General features: G+C 34.8%; 1 protein-coding gene across 1 annotated transcript in view; it reads right to left on the bottom strand.

Annotated features, from left to right (window-relative positions):
• The window catches only part of LOC135802021 (uncharacterized), a 43,125-nt gene that overhangs the window by 13,563 nt on the left and 7,299 nt on the right, over positions 1-22,263 (bottom strand). Inside the window, 2 exon segments of the mRNA XM_065315567.1 lie at positions 455-598; positions 2,929-3,124. Of these exon segments, the coding sequence (XP_065171639.1) occupies positions 455-598; positions 2,929-3,076 (292 nt within the window). The 5' untranslated portion in view covers positions 3,077-3,124.

The raw sequence follows: 22,263 nt of genomic DNA, 5'->3' as shown, positions 1-22,263 counted from the left end.
GTAAACGGCGAAAAACTGCAGGCGAGAGGTGCTAATCATCACGCTGTAAAACTATGTATGGAAACTTTGGGTGATTTATGCACGCTAGGAAAACAGGAATTCCTTGTCCTGGTGAATACTGGGTATAAAACAGAAAGTTGTTTTACTATGCCCGCTACAACTGTACAAATGTATGAATATGAACAAAAACAAATTGGCGAAATATAACTGCGGGTGTTATAAATTGCATTAGCAAATATAACAGTATGCATCATATGTAAAAAAATGCATATTTGCCATTTTGAACTCCCATGATTATTTATATTCAATAATTTTGTGTTTTTTGAGATATGAAGCAAAAAATTCATTTATTTTCTTAGCAAAAACGCTGGTTGTTTATGAAAGTCAATTAGTAAATGTTTTGCAGTCGATAGCGATCAGCACGCATGTTGTGTGTAAGTAAGTAGGTACGAACCGTGAATGTCGTCCACGCAGATCTGCAGATCTTCGCGGAACGCTGGTAAATGCGAATGGCATTGACAGGTACACGGCGTGTCACTGGATACGTCCGCCGTGCCACTGCTGAGGCCGATGCAAGTCTCCGCGCTGCATTTTACACCTGTAATCATAATCATCATCTATAAAAATAAAAACTTTTGGTTTTGAGAAAAATTTTATTTTGCATGTAGATTAATGTATATTTTATGAGTATTTTATTGTTAAAGAGATGAATGATGAAATGAAAATGTTTGGAAGGATATATTCTGGTTGTTTTTATTTAAATTATTGCAAAATAGTTCTAGTTAGTGTGCTTATTAATTTTTAATAATGGTTTATTTGGGTTGTGAAGTTGTTTGCTGATTATGGTAGTAGTGAACGTACGTAAAATTGCGTCTAGATGCCGCTACAATGCAGATATTTGCATTAAATTCGGGTTGCAATTCTCGCGGCATTACAACGGTTTGTTTATCAGAGAGGTGTTTGTATCTGCAAGATAGAGGCGTTCAAGTTCGTGTGATATCACGCGGTTTCGTGCAAAATATCATGCGTTCTTGTTTATTTACACGTTGCGGGAATTTAATTTTCGTATTGCATTCTTAAATATTTCTTTATTATTCCTACCAATACGCGATTATACATATGATGAATTTCAATTAATTAAAAACTAGTAAATTTTTTGATTTACTTTTGATTTAACTATAGTAAATTTCAATGTAGATAAAGTTCTCAACAGTTTCTAACTTTTAATTGCAGTAGGTACATTTGAAACGCGATTCTGATACAACAAGATTTATTTGCGTATATGAAATGTGTTAGAGTGAGTGTTTGTGAAAGGAGTTATATATCAGCATCGTGCTCGTCTGATAACTCGTACTGGATGCACCTTATCTAAATATAACTCTCTGATTTGACAATAGATGCCGCAACAATGCACTATTTACAATAAATTCGGATCGCGATTCTACCTGCACTAGTTTTGTGTGTTTACCAAAGAATCTTTTGTTTTGGCTTTTGTTTGTAGTAGTGCAGGTAGAATGAAATAAAAGGAGACAGTCGTGTACATGTAAGATCACGCGATTTTACGTAGCCGATGGTTCTTATCGACATGTTTTTTGTAGGCATCGGTGAATCTGCGTTCTATGTAAATACACACGTTACCGTGAAATAAAAATACGCTGTAGTCTTAAATATTTCTTATTAAAATTCAACTCTACATTGAACACAGATGGCACTAGAATGCACTTATTTGCATTAAAATCTGATCGAGTTGTTATATATTGTACGGAGTTTACATTGATTTAAATGCGTTATTAAACATTTTCACTTCTGATACTATTTCCGTCTCATTCTCTCGCAGTGCAGGGTTCTGAATCAAAACTTCTGATGGTTTCACTTCTACCTTGTGTGAACTGCACACATGATTTTTTTTCAATCACGAATATCTCCTAAACTAAAAGAGATAAATAGGTACAAATCTCAGGAATTATTCTACGAACCAATCTCTATAAGATACGCTGGTTAAAACGTAAATCTAAGAGATGAAATTTTTATTCTTAAGAAAAAATTGCCAAGGGGGGGTGCTTGATACTTTTTTCGACGATTTTTGATATTTAATATCTTTTAAACTAACAGCGACAGCCACCAACGAATTGCTGATTGTGATAGACTGGAAAATTCTCTATCAGATAAAAATATAAAATAATTATATTTCCTACAATAAAAGTTTGAAAAACGCGACTAAAAGTGCTAAAAAGTGACATTTTTCAATTTTTGCCCATTTTTTTCAATCGCGAATATCTCGTAAACTAGAAGAGATAAATAGGTACAAATCTCAGGGATTATTCTACGAACCAATCTCTATAAGATACGCTGGTTAAAACGTGAATCTAAGAGATGAAATTTTTATTCTTAAGAAAAAATTGCCAAGGGGGGGGTGCTTGATACTTTTTTTCGACGATTTTTGATATTTAATATCTTTTAAACTAAAAGCGACAGCCACCAACGAATTGCTGATTATGATAGACTGAAAATTCCTATCAGATAAAAATATTAAATAATTATATTTCCTATAATAAAAGGTTGAAAACGCGACTAAAAGTGCTAAAAGTGACATTTTTCCAATTTTGCTCTTTTCTGACAATTGCGAATATCTCGTGAACTAAAAGAGATAGTTGCTTAATATACTATTGCACTTGACTCCAATATAATAATAAATAAACCCAATAATTATTCCACTACTAATGCTATTTTTGTCTGATTCTCTGGCAGTGCAGTGTTCTGAAGGTTTCACTTCTACCGCGTGTGAACTGTACACATGATTTTTGCTAAGCGTTTCTAATTTATTTCTTAATTAAATAATTAATTACTTTCGTGCGTAGTCACAATAAATCACCTAAACAATATTAAAATAAATTCATATTTCTATTTTATTTTCTTCTATATTTTTACCTTGGGCGGCAAATAAATCACCGTTATTCTGGCGTGTGATGGTAGTGATAATCGCGCCGCCCTGCTGGCCAAGATGGTGCAACGCCACCCCGACTTTCCATTGGAAAATCAGAGTCAGCGCGAAGAAAAGGCGCCGCATGCGTCGCATCGGTGGACGGCGAATTTACAGCGGCATGCTCGATCAGGCTCTCAGCATCTGCAAAACGGAGACACATACGGTATAAGAACACTGATACGATTATCATTTATCGACATGATGGACGCGGCATGAAATACTAAAAGACGATATGAATCGGCGCGTTAGGAGCGTAACTCAAACGGTTGTTGAAGTGCGACTCGTGCCTGCTGTATCAATCGCAAGGTCCATTAAACAAGCTTTAGCTACACGTCTGCAGACGCCAGACGCCATTTCAAGACATTTTTTTATGCATCATTCAAACAGCGATAAATTTTTCCACATCGCACATTACTTTTTTTACATGTAGATTCAGTGTCATAAGTGTTAAAATTGCATAAAACATTACATGGCGTTACAGTAATGTAATAATTAATTTGATGCATTCTTTACTCCATAAGTGAAATCGATTCGCTGTGCTTTACACTAATTACCAAGTTCATAGACCAAGATAATGGCTACCAACGTGAGAACCAACTAGACTTGGCAATTTGCGAGCACGGTGGGTAAGTTTTTATATTTGTTACAGTTTAATTTATGTTGATCTTGAAATGTTGCGCTCGTTTAGCCACACAACAGCATGGAATTAATGTGGTGGAAAGAGAGTATTGTCGTAAATTTACACGTTGGTCATATGCGGACGACTGACACGGAAAATCAAAATAAACATGGAATAAAAACCGAGTGCATGGTTAATGTTTAATGGTAATGGTGATGGCCTAATGGGAAACGCTGACATTCAGAATCACCTCGATTAGAAATGTAGATGGTAGAAAACAAATGATGCAAAGCTTGAGGATTGATGATGCGTAGCGATCGATTCGGAATTAAATTAATCCCATTAGTGGTTGTTTATTTTATTGCCACGCCCCGCACGTGTCACAAAATCCATTAGGCATCAACGTCATCTGTTTGAGTAATAAAATTTCAATTTGTTACAAACAACAGGTGGAAACAAATCACAAATTAATTAATTTTTGTCTCAATTTTATTTTATGTATACTTGGTTGCATATATCAACAGAAATTAACCTTTATATAGAACTATTTATTAATTAACTTGAAATTGTTCATTTTGTAACGATGTAGGTAGGTACCTAATAAACAAGTCAATTCGATAATATGTAATTTCAACTCACCATAGAGTATAATAAATTAAAATATCATGTATACGCGAAATCTTTCCACCGGTTGATTGGAGTCTTCGTAGAAGTAGAATATTACTTGTAAATCTCTCCGCATAAAAGCCCGGGTATTATAAATATTCAATAAACTAATAAATTTATTTATTGACGTGGAGCGGGCCACTTTTATGACGCAGGCTTCTAATAATATTACGAAGCCAAATTATTACTTCTAAGAGCAACCGCAGAGCGCCGTATAGATTACAGAAAACACTCTAAGCCACAAGTTAATTATAGCACCTGAATATGCTGATTTACATTTTATTGATAATTAATAATAGATATCTAGTTTATTCTCTCTCAGCACGCGGCAAAATACGATCACGCATTTTCTCTACTCAGCGAGCGCTGAAAAATTATCATATTGTATTTGATTAGTTTCTAATCTTTATTTTATTATTTTCACGGTTTAAATGTTCGAACCACTAAGATCACATATTTTTTAACTGCCAGCTGCCGATAAAAACCGAATCATTAAAATGCGAGCACTGGAATTTTATGCTTTTCAGTGATACACCTCACAATGGATTCAATGGATAAAGTTGCGTTACCAATATGTTCGCACCAGGTGATGACATAGAAATTCCCATTGACACGTCTGGTATGTGCGGTGTGTGTGCACAAAGAAGTACAAGGCAAGGTGGTGCAGAGACAAAAGTGAACAAAAGCTTGCCACCGGAATGACCGCGCGCCATCTTGAAAGCTCACGTCATAATATTCGCATGTTCAACATTCAACAATGTGTATTCAAACATAACTAGACTCTGTTTGCGCTGCATTCCTGCGTATTGTCAGTAAAAATACCTTTTGATAATGCACAGTATAGTTAAATAGATGTAATTTCCAGCGCAACAGTTGCCAGCATCAGAAACATGTTCATATTCTTCATTTTTCTTCATTAAACAGAAATAAATCTAGTTTTAAGTACAACTTATCGCACAAATAGGAAGTGTGTGTCTTTAATGTGAAACTTCACTTAAGTCGCTTCAGTTTATGCGGGTTAAACGCATTAATTATTCCGAGCTCTTCATTTATCGATGGCTGATCAAATAAAACTTCGCGCCGCGCATTGACATCAAACACAAGACGCCTGGAACCCCCGCCGGTAACGAGGTGTCTGAATAAAATAACTTCGAGTGAAGATTTCAAGATTAAGCAATAACAGCACGGCGTTTGTGTGTTCGAACAAGCATGACGCATTTATCACGCGTCCAGTGAAACACATTGTGTTGTATTAATTGTATCTAATGACACGCTTCGCAATGTTTATTTAAAAAATGATGTAATTACATACAACACACGCCGTGATTATTATTAATCATATTGGTAAAGTGCTGTAGCGTCATGAGAAGTAAAAGAAATTATCAAATAACGTTTTTTAATTTTTGGTTATGTGATGTTGGAAGTATAGCACGAAATCCCCACTACGTGTGTTTGTCACGTTAACGGTTATTGAAGATTGTGTATTGCAGTTCACAGAATTGTCTGCGTGCGTGTTGTGTGTGGTTCACATGAAATAGATGTGATAATATTCAATAGAACGTACACAATTGCGATCGCTTGTCGATCATCGCAGTTTTTCTATTTTTATTTCCGTCCGCAGTGTGAACATCGCGAACATTACGGTTCCGCGTTCAATTGTTGCGCACAAAAAATATTATATATTCTGAATAATATGGAAGCCGTAAGTAACAGATGCGTGCACCTGTCAATATTATAAATATTAGTTTTTGTATTCATAAACAGTTAGATTGTAAATTTTCTTTTCGATGTTTTTAAATCAATTTTTCAACGTTTTTATCGACAAAAAGTCGAAAATAATGACGTCTAGTTAGTTAGTAGAGTAGTGCCTGAAGCAGAGATAAAACTCGACCATCATCGCTGTCGACATTCGACATGCTCGGCACTTGTTAGCGCAAAAGCCGTGCGGAGCTTTTTGTTGAACTTCTTCAACGCTTTGATTCCATCGCTGCGTTTTTCTCTATTGGCCTAGGTCGGTGCGGTAGTTACGTAGTTAGGCACATTATGTATTTATATGCAGTCCGTGCACAGATTGCATTATTGGCTGTCGAGATGGCGGCACGTTAATACGCACGAAATTCCATATCGAATCGATGTATACGATGCACACGATGCCCAATCCTGATGGCGGCTTCTTCACGCGCTAGACGCCTAACGACCTTGTTACGTCGTCGTGAAAAACCGAGCGTAATTTCACACAAAACCTTATAAGTTAATGCATTATGTATGTAACTGTATTGATTGATTTATCTTTTTATGACATGTCTCTGCCTGGCACGCCAGGAGAAAAAAAAAGAACATGACACGTTGAGAAAAAGGAAAATCTTCGGCATTCTTACATGCATTGTACACGCTGAGACGATAATTATATTCTACGTGAAGAAGAAAAGCTCTCTATTTGGCAGTGAACATCAATCAGTCTCTACAATTGTGTCTTTTAAGGTTAGGTTTTCGAGGGATACTTGAGAAGTCACTTCCGCGATTCCTAATTAAGCATCCGGATGCTCATGGTGATGAAAATTGTTAACACGCTGCAAACAGCCGGGTAGCGAACGCTCGGCGCTAATAATTAAACATATTGTTGCCGCAGGTAGCTGAAGGTAACTTAGACTTTAACATACCGTAACGGCGTAACGTCTCAAGCTCTCAACGATCTCAAAGATCAAGTGTTTGATTCGCATCAACGCCGACTGAATATGCGCGAGGTCTATGAAAACGACGCTAAACGCCAGCGGATTTTCATTTTCATTCATTATTCATCGCCCATCGCCGGACGCATTCAACGCTGCGATCAAACATAAAGCATATTGTTGAGTGATTTGTTTGCTACTGTAAGTGAGCACTCAATTACAAGCTTGCCAGCAGATGCACCACCTTGAAGAGATTTTTAACCTTTGCTTCTTGTTAGCATCCGCCAGGTTTCGTTTTCTTCATCCTTAACAGATGTCACCTCTTGGAATGCGAAAAAAATCGAAAACCTGCATGAATCACATTCATTTATGCGTTGTAAGATTTATTCAAATTTAAATCTATAATTGAAGAGATTGTTTATGATCCAGAAGCTATGCAGTTGTAATTTACACACCACGCAAAACATGATAGATGATAAATTCTCTTTCTATGCACGGTTATGGGCTGTGTGTGTATGTGGAAAAGTAGAAATCTGTAATTTAGATTAAAAGATACAAATCGCAGAAATGCTGTCATAACCTAACTTATAACACCAGGACATGATATCTATGCGTGCCAATGCCAACAACGTCATAAATTGTTGTAATTTGATTTGAAACTTTTCGGTTAATCCTCAACTAATCGAAAACATGTTAAGCTTTTAACTTGTGATACTTTACATTTTCGAAACTGATTTATTGCTGTACGTTCCAGCGAGCAATTAATTCAAAATTAATATTTTGTGACTTTGTGCGTGTTCAAGCGTGATTATTGTATTTAGTTGTGATTTAATCAGAAATTTAATATTTAACTGTAAATATTTTTTAAATTGTAATTGATTCATTATTATTCTACAGTAAATAATAATTAATTGCCCATTAAAAAACAAAACGTCATATTTTACTATTAAAATTTTAATATTTTAATTTTTGTTGATGCAAAACATAATTGATTCTTGCCATTTTAAGCGACAAATTAATTAAATTCAAAAATAACTTTAAATTAATTAGTTATTTAATAAACTATGCACTTTTTTCTTCCTTTTATTTTATTTTTTGTTTGTTATTATTCTAAAGATGAAATTAAGATGTTGGATACTTAAATCCTTCTATAATTAACTCATTCCAGGCGCTAACCGTTAAATTATCTGCTTGGGGCACAATACCCGAAATTATTCGCAACGACTTAATGTTTGCACGTCGTAATGTTACGAGTTAATTTATGGCTCACTCAATTTCGGTTAAACTAAAAAATTTCGTGCTTAAAATTCGATTTTGGTGAATACATCGAACACATCGTGCGGGTTTTGTGAAGTAATTTAAAGTATTTATTTAAATTGCGTTGCTTGTTAGCGTTTTGCTGGAAACACGACGTGTCTTCAGAGAAAATTTCAGATAATTGCTTGCGTCTTCATCGCCGAGATCAATCATCCAATTTGTGTGATGCGCGTCGGTGCGGCATGCATAGATTGGGAATAATTAAAATTCAATGTGATGATAATATTGACAATTAAATATGTAAATGAAAGGTGTTGAGTGGACGCGAGCTGATGGTACTAATTAAGCAACGAATTGAGCACGTTGTGTTGTGTATTTTTGAGAATACATGTGTTTATAACGGCGGTGTTGTGTGTTTTGGTTCGGATTTTGGTATCCCACGCAGTATTACTTTTGGTAATTAATTGTTCGGAGAGGTAAATGTTTTGACAAGACTATTAGTCATTTTTTTTTAGTCTGGGATGAAAGATGTACTAATTACTCACACGTCGGAATGGATTTATTTCAATTTCTTAAGTTTTTCGGATTTTTGTTGGTTTTTAGGGAATTGTGACATGATTATCGTCAATTAAATACGAGTATAAACAGAGTGCCTCTAACGCATAGAATTAATCTCTTTCTTAAATCAAACTTTTTGATTAGACAACAGATGCCGCTAGAATGCACTTATTTGCATTAAATTCGGATTGCAATTCTACCTGCACTAGTTTTGTGTGTTTACCAAAGAATCGTTTGTTTTGGTTTGTGTTTGTAGTAGTGCAGGTAGAATGAAATAAATGGACAGTGGTGTACATGTAAGATCACGCGATTTTACGTAGCGGATGGTTCTTATCGACATGTTTTTTGTAGGCATCGGTGAATCTGCGTTCTATGTAAACACACAAGTTGCGACGAAATAAAAATACGTTGTATTCTTAAATATTTCATATCAATATTCAACCCTATGTTGAACACAGATGGAACTAGAATGTAGTTATTTGCATTAAATTCTGATCACAATTCGTGCTATACTCTTGTGTTTTTTTGGATCGAAACGTACAAGTTCATGTGATATCACCCAGCAATTTTGTGCAGCGTATCGCGTTTATTTGTTTACTTTTATAATCTAGGCGTGCATTTCATGTATGCGTTGAATTCGTGAATATTGCTTTATTATTCGAGCTAACAAACGATTGTAAAAATGATGAATTTTAATTTATTAAATAGCAATAAATTTTAATTTATAATTAAATTATTTTGATTTAACTGCAGTAAATTTCAAAGTAGATAAAGTTCTTAACAGTTTCTAACTTTTAATTGCAGTAGGTACATTTGAAGCGTGATTCTGATACAACAAGATTTATTTGCGTATATGAAATGTGTTAGAGTGAGTCTTTGTTAAAGGAGTTATATATCAGCATCGTGTTCGTGTGATAACACGCACTGGATGCACCTTATCTAAATATAACTCTATGAATTGACAATAGATGCCGCAACAATGCACTATATGCATTAAATTCAGATCGCAATTCTACCTGCACTAGGATTGTGTGTTTACCAAAGAATCGTTTGTTTTGGTTTGTGTGTGTAGTAGTGCAGGTTGAATGAAATAAAAGGAGACAGTGTACGTGTAAGATCACGCGATTTTACGTAGCGGATGGTTCTTATCGACATGTTTTTTGTAGGCATCGGTGAATCTGCGTTCTATGTAAACACACAAGTTGCGACGAAATAAAATACGTTGTATTCTTAAATATTTCCTATCAATATTCAACTCTATATTGAACACAGATGGCACTAGAATGTAGTTATTTGCATTAAATTCGAATCACAATTCATGAAGTATTCCTGTGTTTTTATCAAATATTTGTTTTGATTCCAGGCATTCTAATTTATTATTTATTATAAATAAAAATATAAATTTCTATCTATTTTAAAAACACATTAACATAACACAACACTAAAATCCTCAATAAATAAATCTCTCAATCAGAATCTGAATGTGTAACAAAACATTGGGTAGGGCAGTGACAATCCAAGATTTGTTTCCTAATCACTTGAAATCTTTCCGATCGACATTCTGAATAGCAATAATATGTAACGATCTCAACGAACAAGCCACGCGGCTGCAGCTAACAGCTTCCAATCCACTTACAAATGACCAAGCAATGAAACAAGCAACGCTACTCTTTTCAATCCACAACTCAACAACCAACACACACACATGCAATCACAGAAACACACACAAAAGCAAAACTTATTTGTATTGAAGTGAAGACACAATTCGTCTCTTTGCACGTTTGATAGGCGCGTGTCTCTCATCCAACAACTGAATCAAGTTTTTTTTCGCTGCTGGTTCTTCTCGTCGGCAAACAAAATACCATTGGGTAATTTTCGTTTCATTAATTCTAATGACCAAATAGAATCGATTTTTTCCACGCAATCGTGCACATCTTCGTTTGAATTATTCCATGAAGCTTCCAAGTATACACCACACCAACACACACAGACGTGCAAATAGATAAGTACAGGCAGACGGGCCTCGTCCACTTTTAATGAATGTTTATGTGCGTGTCATTAGCACACCGAAAAGAGCGCAGACCGTTTTTCACTTGCGGCGCACGCATTTGCCGCGTATCTATTTATTTATCTTCTGATTATAGCGCATCTTCTTATGGCGTTATAATTACGCTGCACGTCGGATCATTAACCATTTATTTATTTTATGGTCTGTGTAGTTTCGTCAATGAATCGTATAAGTAACGCACACTGTTTGCGAACGCGTGCGCTTTTGATTTATATTGATTTATTGGATGGAAAGTTATTACACGTCGTAAAATGATGTTTTTCCGCGTTCATCGATGTGCAATCTTGCGTAAAGGTGCGATATGTTTACAAATCGACAAAAAATTACATCTAAAAACCATTATAATACTTCATTATGCTGTAATAGTGTATAATACTCAATTACATATACAACCAAACATACACACAGTCTAAAATTCATTGTTTTCCGCTTTTACTATGTAATAAAATGATTTTTTCGTAGAAATATTAATGTTTTAACGGACCTCCCAACAAAAATTAATTATTTTGCACGAAAATTAATGAATCATTAAAATTTAGTTTTGCATATGACAAAATGTCATATTTAAAGTGATAAACTCTTCAAATATGTTGTACGAGTTTGAAGAAAATCAATTTCTATTCGTCTCAGTCACGCCGCGTGTGGGTTTGCCATTCATTCGCGACATAAATGATTTATAATACGTTTGTTGCAGTAATGTAAGTGTTTCGAAGGCGTGCACTGCGCCAGCGCGAGTTTCTTGCTCGCGGACAGTGTGTAAATGTATAATTATTCAATTAGAGGCTCGCGAGTCGCGCGGCGCATGCTGCATCGGCGGCGAATTAGTGAGATAAGTAAATTATATGCTATTAACTTATAAAGATGCTTTTATAAAGCAAGATTTATTCGGTCTAGAGTAATAAATTCATCTGGAATAATAGCAGATACGTATGTCTAATGTATATTTCTAAGTACTTGCATAAGTATAAAGTTACTTAACTTAAGTTAATCGATGTGACGTTGATGAATTTTAAGTAACTAGTTTTTCTTCGTAATATCAATTAGAAACTATCGCGATTAGATCAGTGCGCATGCGCATGTGCATCATTGTGCGTAAAGTAACTTACTTGCCGGTAAGTGGCATGTAAGTCACGACTTAATTCCGCCAATTGCATTGAATGCGCGCGGTTGGCTTAACGAACGCAGTGGAGCGTGTGGCGCAGACGCAGCTACCGATTAGCCGACTTAAATTAAGCATTATGCGCTGATCCGACGGTTTGATCTTATGCAAGCCGCAGCGCGACAATTAGGTTTTAATTAATTGACTTTTTGACATGCCTTCGACTGCAAGGTGCAAATTTATTGTAAATTTGTGTAAATATACAGGGTATTAACATGGAAATAACCTCAAAGAAAGAATAAGATATAAAATTGATATTTAGTAGTTGTTTTTCCACTGAATTTGAGTCAGGATTAAGTATTAACATTAAATTGTCGATTGTCCTCTCTCGTAGCTGGCAATAAAAGTTTAACGGCTGTAGGACAATATTGTCAACGACTTGTTGGCTGTGGGCACGCCAATTGATATTTCAATAGCATTCGGTTCTTCATCGATCGATTGTGTCGTCTGTACAACGACAATGCGAGTTTTTCATCGTGCATCTCGCAGCTTCTTTGCTTAACGCGCGCGCGCGCACAATAGTAAGACGCGTGCGCATGCGTACGAATGTCCTTGCGCCTGCGACACGTTCATGCGACGCGCATTCCCTGTATGACTGTTATGACAGCGACGCTGGATTCATTACCATTTTAGTACTTCCTTATAGTTCTCGTTAAAACAATTAGAAGCGACGAGCGATTCCGATGAAAACATCGGGTGTTTATCACGCGCATTTGCCAAACCAAAGCCCATGATGATTGCGCCGGTGATATTTTATCGGCAATCAAAGCTCGTTCATTAGAATCACTTATAGAAAACTTTCAATGCGCGCATTACTCAGTTGCTTGTCGTCGTTAATAAATCTCTACAACGAGAATTTCTTATAGGTTAGAATCAGCGCATAGAATCAACAAAATGAATCAACAGTAATAAACTACGCATTACACATTACACATTACACATTACGCATTCCCCAGTGAATAAACTCGAGCATTTTGGGCTGCATTATAATATATAACACATCTTGCAACATAAATATTAAATTTAGATATGAGGAGTACCGCAACGCATTGCAACGCATCGTTAATGGTTTTCTTCATTTTTTATTCGACGTGATAATGCTGTTGATGGACTGATGATGATGATGATGTGCTACCAAAAATCTTAATCATTATGAATTTTAATATTTTAATCACCGTTACGTTGGAAAAATTACCCCGGCCATTTTTTCTAACCTCAAAATATTTAAAATATTTTTTATATAAAAAAAGTAGAATAGTGATATAAACTCTCTATAATTAACGACCTAGAATAAAACTGTGTTTATCTGCCGAATAAGGCACCGCCAAAACGTAAAAAGCTAATTTAATCAAATTGTGCGTTTAGAAATTAAGGATGTGGCACGATCCAAATATCGAACCATCACTATAATAATAGTAATCGAGTCTCATCGCTTAGCATAATAACTTATTCACACTTTTCAAACCTTACAAGGCATACTTTTAATATTTTAATAATTTTTTCTCTTCAAAATAAACCAACAAGTAGTAATTATTATTTTTTTAGTGCTTTTCAATTAACTCAATTAATTTCTAATTGTACATGGATATATTACGAACTAGCCGGCGGCAATTTCTAATCCTCACTGCTCGTTTACCACTAAATGCTAGGTTTAAAGTGTATTTATGTAAATTCGACATGCTGCGAGCGCCACGAGTGTTGGCTGGCAATTAATTCAAGTCAAATATTTTGAGCTTTGGAAATTTTGGAATTAAACGCAGGTGCTCAACGAGTCGAAGCTTGTGTTTGTTTTTTTTTGTGTTGGAGTTATTTATCGTAGCAGAAATTCGGGAACTTGGAGTTTATTAGATTCATTACCATTACCTCACCGTGCGTGCTTTACTATTAATAAATTTTCGGTTGTGATGCGTTGGGCACCTCGTTAGTGGCGTCGGGATCATTACTGGTTTTCATCTTCTGCTTGATTTTTTTACTTGTTTGATAATCGAGCGCACACGCTGTTTACTTGTAAGGAAATAATGATCTATTGCTGTGTTACCAGTGAAAATTAAAATTATTACTCAAAGAATTTCATAATAATTTCTTCATTTTACAACTTGCAAAACTTAAATTTGAGTTTTGGAGTGTGTAAAATGATTTTGAAGAAATTTCAACACAAAATACAGATAAAATGTTTAGATACCTTGTACCATTGTGTGTTCATGTTTGTAACCTACGCAAATCAAACATTTCCATGCATTGTTGACATGTCAATGTATATTTACAACACGTAACACAAAGTTAAACAAATCATCATTGCTGCTCAGCACGTGTTTTCAAGTTGCAACTGCGTGTACGATGGAATAAAACATTTCCAAACTCGCATTCCTTTAAAATTTATTCATTCATTCATTGAAATACATGTGAATTACTATTAAAAGTATGTACTTATCGTAATTGCGAATTATTATTGATGCGACAGTTGTAATCCTCGCGAGCGTGCCAGACCGGTAATGGCGGCGAGCGCGCGGCCAATAAACGGCGATCGATTTGCGCAATAAGTTTCGACTCGATTGCGCGTAATCTTCAATTGAGACGGACTATTAGCGGAGTAGTGACCCGAGGCACTGCGACATATGGTAAGCCTGACTGTGTGAGCACGCACAGTTAGATTAGCGCACAGATGACAACCACTAAAGCAACGCGGTTACATTGAACCATGAATACCTCAGTAGGATATGAAGTGATCTTCGATTTCAGTTGTATGTTACCGCATTGCTGTATTCTTTGCAAAGGAGCGTGTGTTACGCGTGTAGCGACGCCGCATGTGTAATACGGATGCTGGATGAGAATACTTCTGGATTCAGCAGACTGGAGATCCATCGGTGCATCTTTTTTTTTTGCGGTAACCACCTCTGTCAACTCTGGTTATACTATCGCCCAAGTGATATCTTTTTATCGTCGAGTGGCATCTCGTCATCTCTTATCCACGGTGCGTTAAGTACGCACTTGTTGCTTTGTGGGCGCTTGCGAATTGAGAATTCACTTTCAGTGCGATGATTCTCTGATTCGCTGCTGGTAACTGGATACCAAACAGATAACATTATCTTGTGACGACAGGCACTTTTAGAGAGTACTTGTCCGTTCCGTTGGCTCTCTTCAAGTCCTTCTGTTTGGTTGACAGCTGGCGGTGATGCGTTCAGAAATATGTCCAATTATCGATTCGCGTCTTGTGCGTGCGTTAAGTTTCTTATCACTTTCTACGAGGAGATTTAAGACCTTTGGGAGCTTTTATGTTAAAGCCGCCGAGTTTATTCTGCGGAACTCCTTCTTAGGAAGCAAAAAAAAAAAAGCAAATCGGGATAAAAAGAAGTAGCGCAAAGGAACGCAGTGCCTTTTACTAGTCTAATGTCTAATAGATATTTTACCTTTTGGTCATGCAACTATTTTTTATTTATTTTTTAAATTTTTTATTATGAGGCGCTTACTATATACATCCCACCCGAATTTTAAATGAAAACTGACTAATTGCCGATAGAAATATTTTCAATAAACAAAGATTCATCGCGCTGAAGAACATTTATGAATATATTAATTAATACAACTTGTTGAGGAATTTCTAATGATTAATTTAAATGTATTTTGGCAGAAATTCCAGCTCTTCACACTCATACATCAAGCGGAATTTGAATGGCTTTGAATTAGAAACTATAGCAAACTTAATTATGCGTATGATTTAAAGCTTAAATAATAGACTTGATATAAGATCGTATATTCATTAAATATTAAACATCAAACACACATATCATTAGCATCACCAATCTGGTTGTAAAATACTAGTTTGTTGAACAGTTGAAACGTTTAATTTAAAATTTAAATTTTATGTTAACGCCTCGAGAAGAAAAAAATATTTTTTGTATTTTTGAGGTTAGAAATTGGTTATGTGTAGTGTTTTTGCTATTAAAACATATTAAAGGACGTTTGTGACATTGTTATCTACAGTTATGGCGATAAGAAGGCTCAAAAAATGAATAATTTATATGTTCGTGCGCTGCGCGAGAAAGACTCGTGCGTCGTTGCATACTAATGTCCATTTGGCGCGATTGCGAATGTCCATTTGATTTTTTAGCGAATTTCTTCTTCGGACTCGTAGATTCACCACACAAACTTGACTATGACATAGCAGATAGCGTTCGTTTTAACACTTGTTTCTGCGTCACATTGGCGATGCATAAACGCGATAAACTCTTCTGCTATTTTTCTTCACAACTGCCAAATATAGGCGAAGCGCATAAAGATAAATCAAGTCTACAGTTGTTATCAGAGAGTATATTTACTGATTTATTGATTTCTAAATGTGAACAATTGTTTTTTCAAAGCTGAAATGCAAAAAATAAAATTTTTGAAAATATTGCAATTAATAAAATTAATAAAATTTATTTTCTCATTGCCTATTTACCTACGATAATTATCTGATTAAACTGATTAAAAAATCAAACAACCCGTAGGCGTTGAATAAATCTCAGCAACTAATTTTTCGTGCGCCCCGCCCTCCGAACGCCGCAGCATTGATGAGCTTCCGAATTGACGCAATTAATTCGAATCGCCTGCGCTGCTACAATAATAATTAATCATGCCCGCGAGACGCGCACGCATATTTGAACTCCAAAGCCACCACACCGCCGAATATAATAAAATTTCGAAAATAAGAAGTCATCGTTCGTGGTAGCTAGACAATCGGCGCTTTATTAAAGGCATGATTTATATGTTTGATTAATTAGTGGAATGGAGCAATTAAATTACGCAACACGCGTCAGCGCACCGCGCGTGTGCGCGCACAACAAAACAAATTGTGATTGATTCACATCGAAATTCTAATGACGTATTAATTAAAAGCGATACGCTCGACGCCTCTCCTGCAAGATTGCTGCAAGACAACTGGCAGTGGAGCGTGATTATCGTCCAACGCCATGGAATATTGAATACACCAATGAGTACACGTGGTGTGGAATATAATAAAAGACGAAATTGAAGTGTGTCTATAGTATATAGTATTATATATAATATGAAAAAATTTATTTTGAAAACGTGGACCGTTACATTTTTTGGGGATTTTTTCGTCGTAATGACTTCGTGGTCCTTCGATCGTTCGACACCGGATCGCTTTATTATGTGAATCCTTAATGGTGTTATTAATGCGTTCATTTGGGGTTTTGGCCGCATGTTACCGTGAAAAGACTTCGTTTTATTGGCGAATAAAATAAAGCCATTGGACTGAAATCATTTCTTTTTTTGCAAACACAAAAATAAGACTTTTGTGGACTTATCACACTTATTTCAGGTTTATTTTCATAAATTTTACTGTTTATTTATAAATATAAGCTTATTTTCGCCTCTAAAACTTTAATTTTGAGTTTATAAAATGTTTGCATCCCTATTTAGCCCACCCAACAAAAAAATTAAATCTTTTCTGGTTTTTGTATGCACCAAGAGTAAATTATGAAGCGCCCTGTCGTAATTAATACTCATTTAGCCTGGCGCTGCGCCGTAATTACCGAAAATACATCAGAAATGCTTAATGCAATTAAAATATGTAAATACCTCGAAGTCCGACGGCGTAAATGAATGTCCCATGCGCTGAAAGCGCCGAATCTGCGAATTAACGAAGAAGAAAGAAGCGAAGAAATCGCCTTCATTACGCAAACGTTGTGCAGTCGATGCGTCTTGTTTGTTTTTGCTGGATTCGCGCAAATAAAAAGCGGGCATGTCCATTAAGGCGCGATAAAAAATTGAGAATTTATGATATGCAGATGGCACTTTGCTTCGGTGAAGCAGAGCACACCATATAGATACTGAATTACGGATTCTAAACGGTAAAGTACACAGAGACAGTCGCATTAAAATTTATTGAGTTCAGAAAAGAAAAAAAGAAGAAAAGAAAAATGCTTTTTCTTTGGTTTACTTGTTAATGTCATCGTCAATGTCTCTTTAATGTCATTTATATGTCAAATACATTAATATCTGTCATATTTTATCGTTAATAATGCGATAGAAATCAAGAATAATTAAATATCTCATTATTTATCTTCTCAATCAAAAGTGGGAAGTAGATTTTACAGTTGCTATAATTATTTCAGTAGAAATTATTTTAAAATATTTTTATTTCAATAAAATAATCTAATTTAATGAATTAGGCAACTTTGAGTACACCTAACGCAGGTTGGTTGCATAGTATACTCAAAACCAACGCAATTTTATTATTAAATTAATTATTATTAATTATAAACAAAGAAATAACTTTAAAAATCTCTGGGAAAAATAAAACTATCTTAAATCTATAATTTTCAATAAAAATCATTTTGTCAGCATAGATTCACCATAAAACAGAAAGTTGTCTAATTAAAAAATAAAATAAAAGGAAAATTATTATCCTGAATTTAAATAAGCAATATGTCTAATTTTTATGACTGTATTTTGTACGTCTTAATGATGCACATTAGCCTATTAATTATAATAGTACGACTTCTTTACGATTGCACTTTTTCCTTCCATGTGAAAAAAAATGAAATACGCAAACAATCAGCGAATGCAAATTTTCGCCACTGTGTTTAGTAATTAGCTGAGTAAGCTGTATGCATATAATTTAATATTTTAATAATGAACGTCTTCTTTTGTGCGCCTTGTATGGCTGTAAGTTGAAGTGAAGTACGCTTCCATGTTCATATTCTGCGCGCGCGAGCATCAGATCGTTCGGATTGAAGAAAGAAGAAAGTGATTATAACATAGACGCAGCCATCGTAGTAGATTATTATAATTCTAATCAATTTTCATATTCGTGCGCTTCGTGCGATGCGAACCACGATGAATAGAATGGCAAGAGAACAATTCTAATTTGAGTCGCAGTGTAAAGTTCAGTTCACTGATCAAGAGTTCTTTCGCTTCTTACGCGTCGAGAGCTGAGATCAGGTGAAAGAAAAAATTCTTTACTTAACCTCCGTTGCGTAATATTTAGTTTTTGCGTTTTGCATTCATAAATAAATCTAAAGTAAGTTTTTATTCATAGAAATATATTTTTTATTGTTTACTTTTTTACGACGTGTTAATTAATGTTAATTTGTAATTAATATTCCGATATCTATCAGTAAATACAAATATATTGATATATCTTTATATCACGAGATGAAAAAATGATTAACTATGACGTTTGAACCAATTTGGAGCACTGTTATTTTTAATAAAATATCAAAGCTATTAATCTCTTATTTGTAGTACGAGTAGTTTATTATGATTTTAGAATTATATATTTTATCTACAGGAAAATATTTTATATGCTTTAGAAAATAATTAGAATTGGTTTTCAATGTAGCAATTTTCATGAGTTAAGCTTACAGGTAATGCATTTACATAGAATTGTAGTAAAAATTCTGGTGCGAGCAAAACGGTGAAGCATTCTTTACAAATTGCAACCTAATGGAAAATCTAAATACTACATTCTTAGTCTTTAGTTATTTAGTAAAGATTTACAATTCATTAAGTTACTATAAAATGTTTAAATATATTTTATTTGTTTTTGTGTGATTTATAGTCAAAAATTTACTGTAAGTATCAAATTTCTTCTAAAATGTGTCGTATAACTTATTATAACACGCGACTAATTTATTTAATCTTCTTTTTTATTAACCTGCGATGTTATTAGTTAGTTTTTATAGCTTTTATCTTAAAATTCTAAATATTTAATCATTTTTTATTGAATTTTGTTTCTAAAACTGATTTTTTCAGTTGTAAAACACTCAATATATAAATTAACATAAACTGTCTGGTCTAGTATTGACATAGTACACATATGTGTACTTAAACTAAGAGAAACTCATAAAACTGAAAGTGTATCAAATGCAAATGGTCGTCTTGCAGCCTATTAACTTCCGTTTAGTTTTATTTGACGTCCTTTACACTTCCAACACTTACACTTAATCCAATGCAAATACCATGCACTTTTCTATATCCACGAGAAATTCTCTTGAAGATTCTCATACAAAGCAACAACTTGTAGTTAATATCCTTCTAATAACCTTAACTTAATAAGTCATAATAAATTTTTAATTACCTACACTCTTGATCTTGACAGACGGAAATATTAAGAGCATCACGCATCGTCACAAGAAGAGAAAGCGCGAAATTTGCGAAAATACACGTTTGATAACTCTCATCAAAAGCATAGCGCTATGACATAAAATCTGCACTAACAAATTAATTAATTAATTCATTACATGCTACAACTCTACGTTATTTAATTAAAAGACATGTAAATACAAGGAAAAAGCAGATATAAGTAATTTATTGTTTAATTCACTTTCGATTTTCCATTAGTTATTCGTACCTGACAGAAAACAGAGAAATTTTACTTTGTTAAATAAATAAATTCATTTGTATGAGTAACGCACTTAATCATTTGCAATTTAAATGCTAAAACGCACAATGTGAATAAAAATTTCGCGGCCACTTTCTAACGTTTTTACATTTTGAACGATTTTATGCGCGTGCGTAAAGTTTGTGCGAAAAAAATAACAGAAACAAGTGACTTAAGTGCACCTGTTTTCGATACGTGCGCGGTTTTTTTACTTCGCTTTTCTAAATTGGTATGCGGACCTTATTTTTTCAACGTGGAGTTTCTCTTATTCTTGACCAACGCTTTCCATGAATACTCATAAAGTTGTCGAGGCTAGGATACAACAAATTCGTTTTAGTGGTTTCAGTAGTTTATTTAAATATTGCTTATCAGTAAATAATGAAGTGTTGACACTAAAATAACAAGTCGGAAGCCGCTTATTTATTATACAATTCGTATTTTAATGTTAATTTATAAATTTTTAGTGAAATTTAATAAATTTTACCAAATTTAACCTTTTTTTAATGATTTAGATGTTTAGACACTAGATGGCGTTGTTACACAACTGATCCACCTAATAAAATACATTGGGTTGCATAATAATTAACCAATAACATAAAATTAACCATTTTCACTCTTCGTGTTTTTACGGATGCGTAAATAAGACATCAAATTACGAAATCAAGGTGACACATTAATAACCGTAATAAACGAGTAACACTTGTAGAAATATATCCACGCACATACCAAGTAACATATGCGTGTTTATAGCTGACAAATTATCGAATAATTAATTTCACGCATTTCAATGTCAAGTAGCGCGCTGGAATATCGATATCGGCAGCATTTGACGTTAGTAGTCGTCGTGCATTTGGCACTAAACGTCGCCGATTACGACTGGCGACGGCTGCGCGCGAAGATTTTTTTTTATAGAAAGCTGTAAAGATGCGCAATGCGCAAGGGAGCCACTCTAGACTTGGCGATAAATGTGCGCATATGTTCCTTTTCCTATTTCCACATTCGATGCAGATGCGCACATGCAATGCGCATTAACGCGTAGCGCATTCTTTTATCTCAGTTATTCCTTTTTTGTTTTACCAAAGACACACGTTGCGGAATTATAATAATCAACTGTGAAGCTTCTGACAAATTTTACGTGTACTGGAAATTTTTAGGTTAATTTTGTATTGTTTTACGGCTAGGTGGCGCTTTGACTGATGTCATAATATATTTTTTTAAATATTACACCAGATGGCGTTGGTGTAAAACACTTGACACTTGGTATATTACTTTATGTGACATCTGCCGATATGTTATACGTGCACAATCACCGCAATGTTTATTCGCACACTGTGTTCACCGCCGATGTCCATAATGTTCCCTTGCGACGCGGAAAAATCCCCAAACACGCACGACAAATAAACAAACATAGAAGATTTAACTGCACTTTTATGCAAATGAGCACAGACACGTGTTTTGCGTATTGGCACATCACGCTGCATTTAAGCCAAACACGTTTTAGGCCGGTCAAGGATCAGGATTATTATATATTTGAATCTCTCGGGACGACGCTACGGCGGCAGATGCGTAGTTATGACTTGACTTAAGTAAACAAGGCAATAAGTAATGACGTTTTTTCTTCTCTACATGAAGCGCGCGCGCGCGCATTCAACTTGCGCGTCCGTTAAGTGGAGTTGTAATTAACATTTTTATTCCGCGGACGCTAATTATAATCGGGAAGGTTTTCGGTTACATTTCGGACATGCGCAATAAGTTATTACAGAAATACGTATAAAAATGTATAAAATATATTTAATGACGGGCGGTAAAAATTTTATGTTGATTGTGCTGATGTCCACAAAATTTCGGGACTCGAAATTGGTGCATTCGATGAACCCTCGATGTTTTAAAAAAGTTTT

Source organism: Atheta coriaria, unplaced genomic scaffold (assembly GCF_025399875.1).
Source record: "Atheta coriaria isolate IRGN ID8LTWV9N9 unplaced genomic scaffold, Caltech_Dcor_3.1 hic_scaffold_14_pilon, whole genome shotgun sequence".
Taxonomy (NCBI): domain Eukaryota; kingdom Metazoa; phylum Arthropoda; class Insecta; order Coleoptera; family Staphylinidae; genus Dalotia; species Dalotia coriaria.
This window is presented reverse-complemented; position numbering and strand designations above follow the sequence as displayed.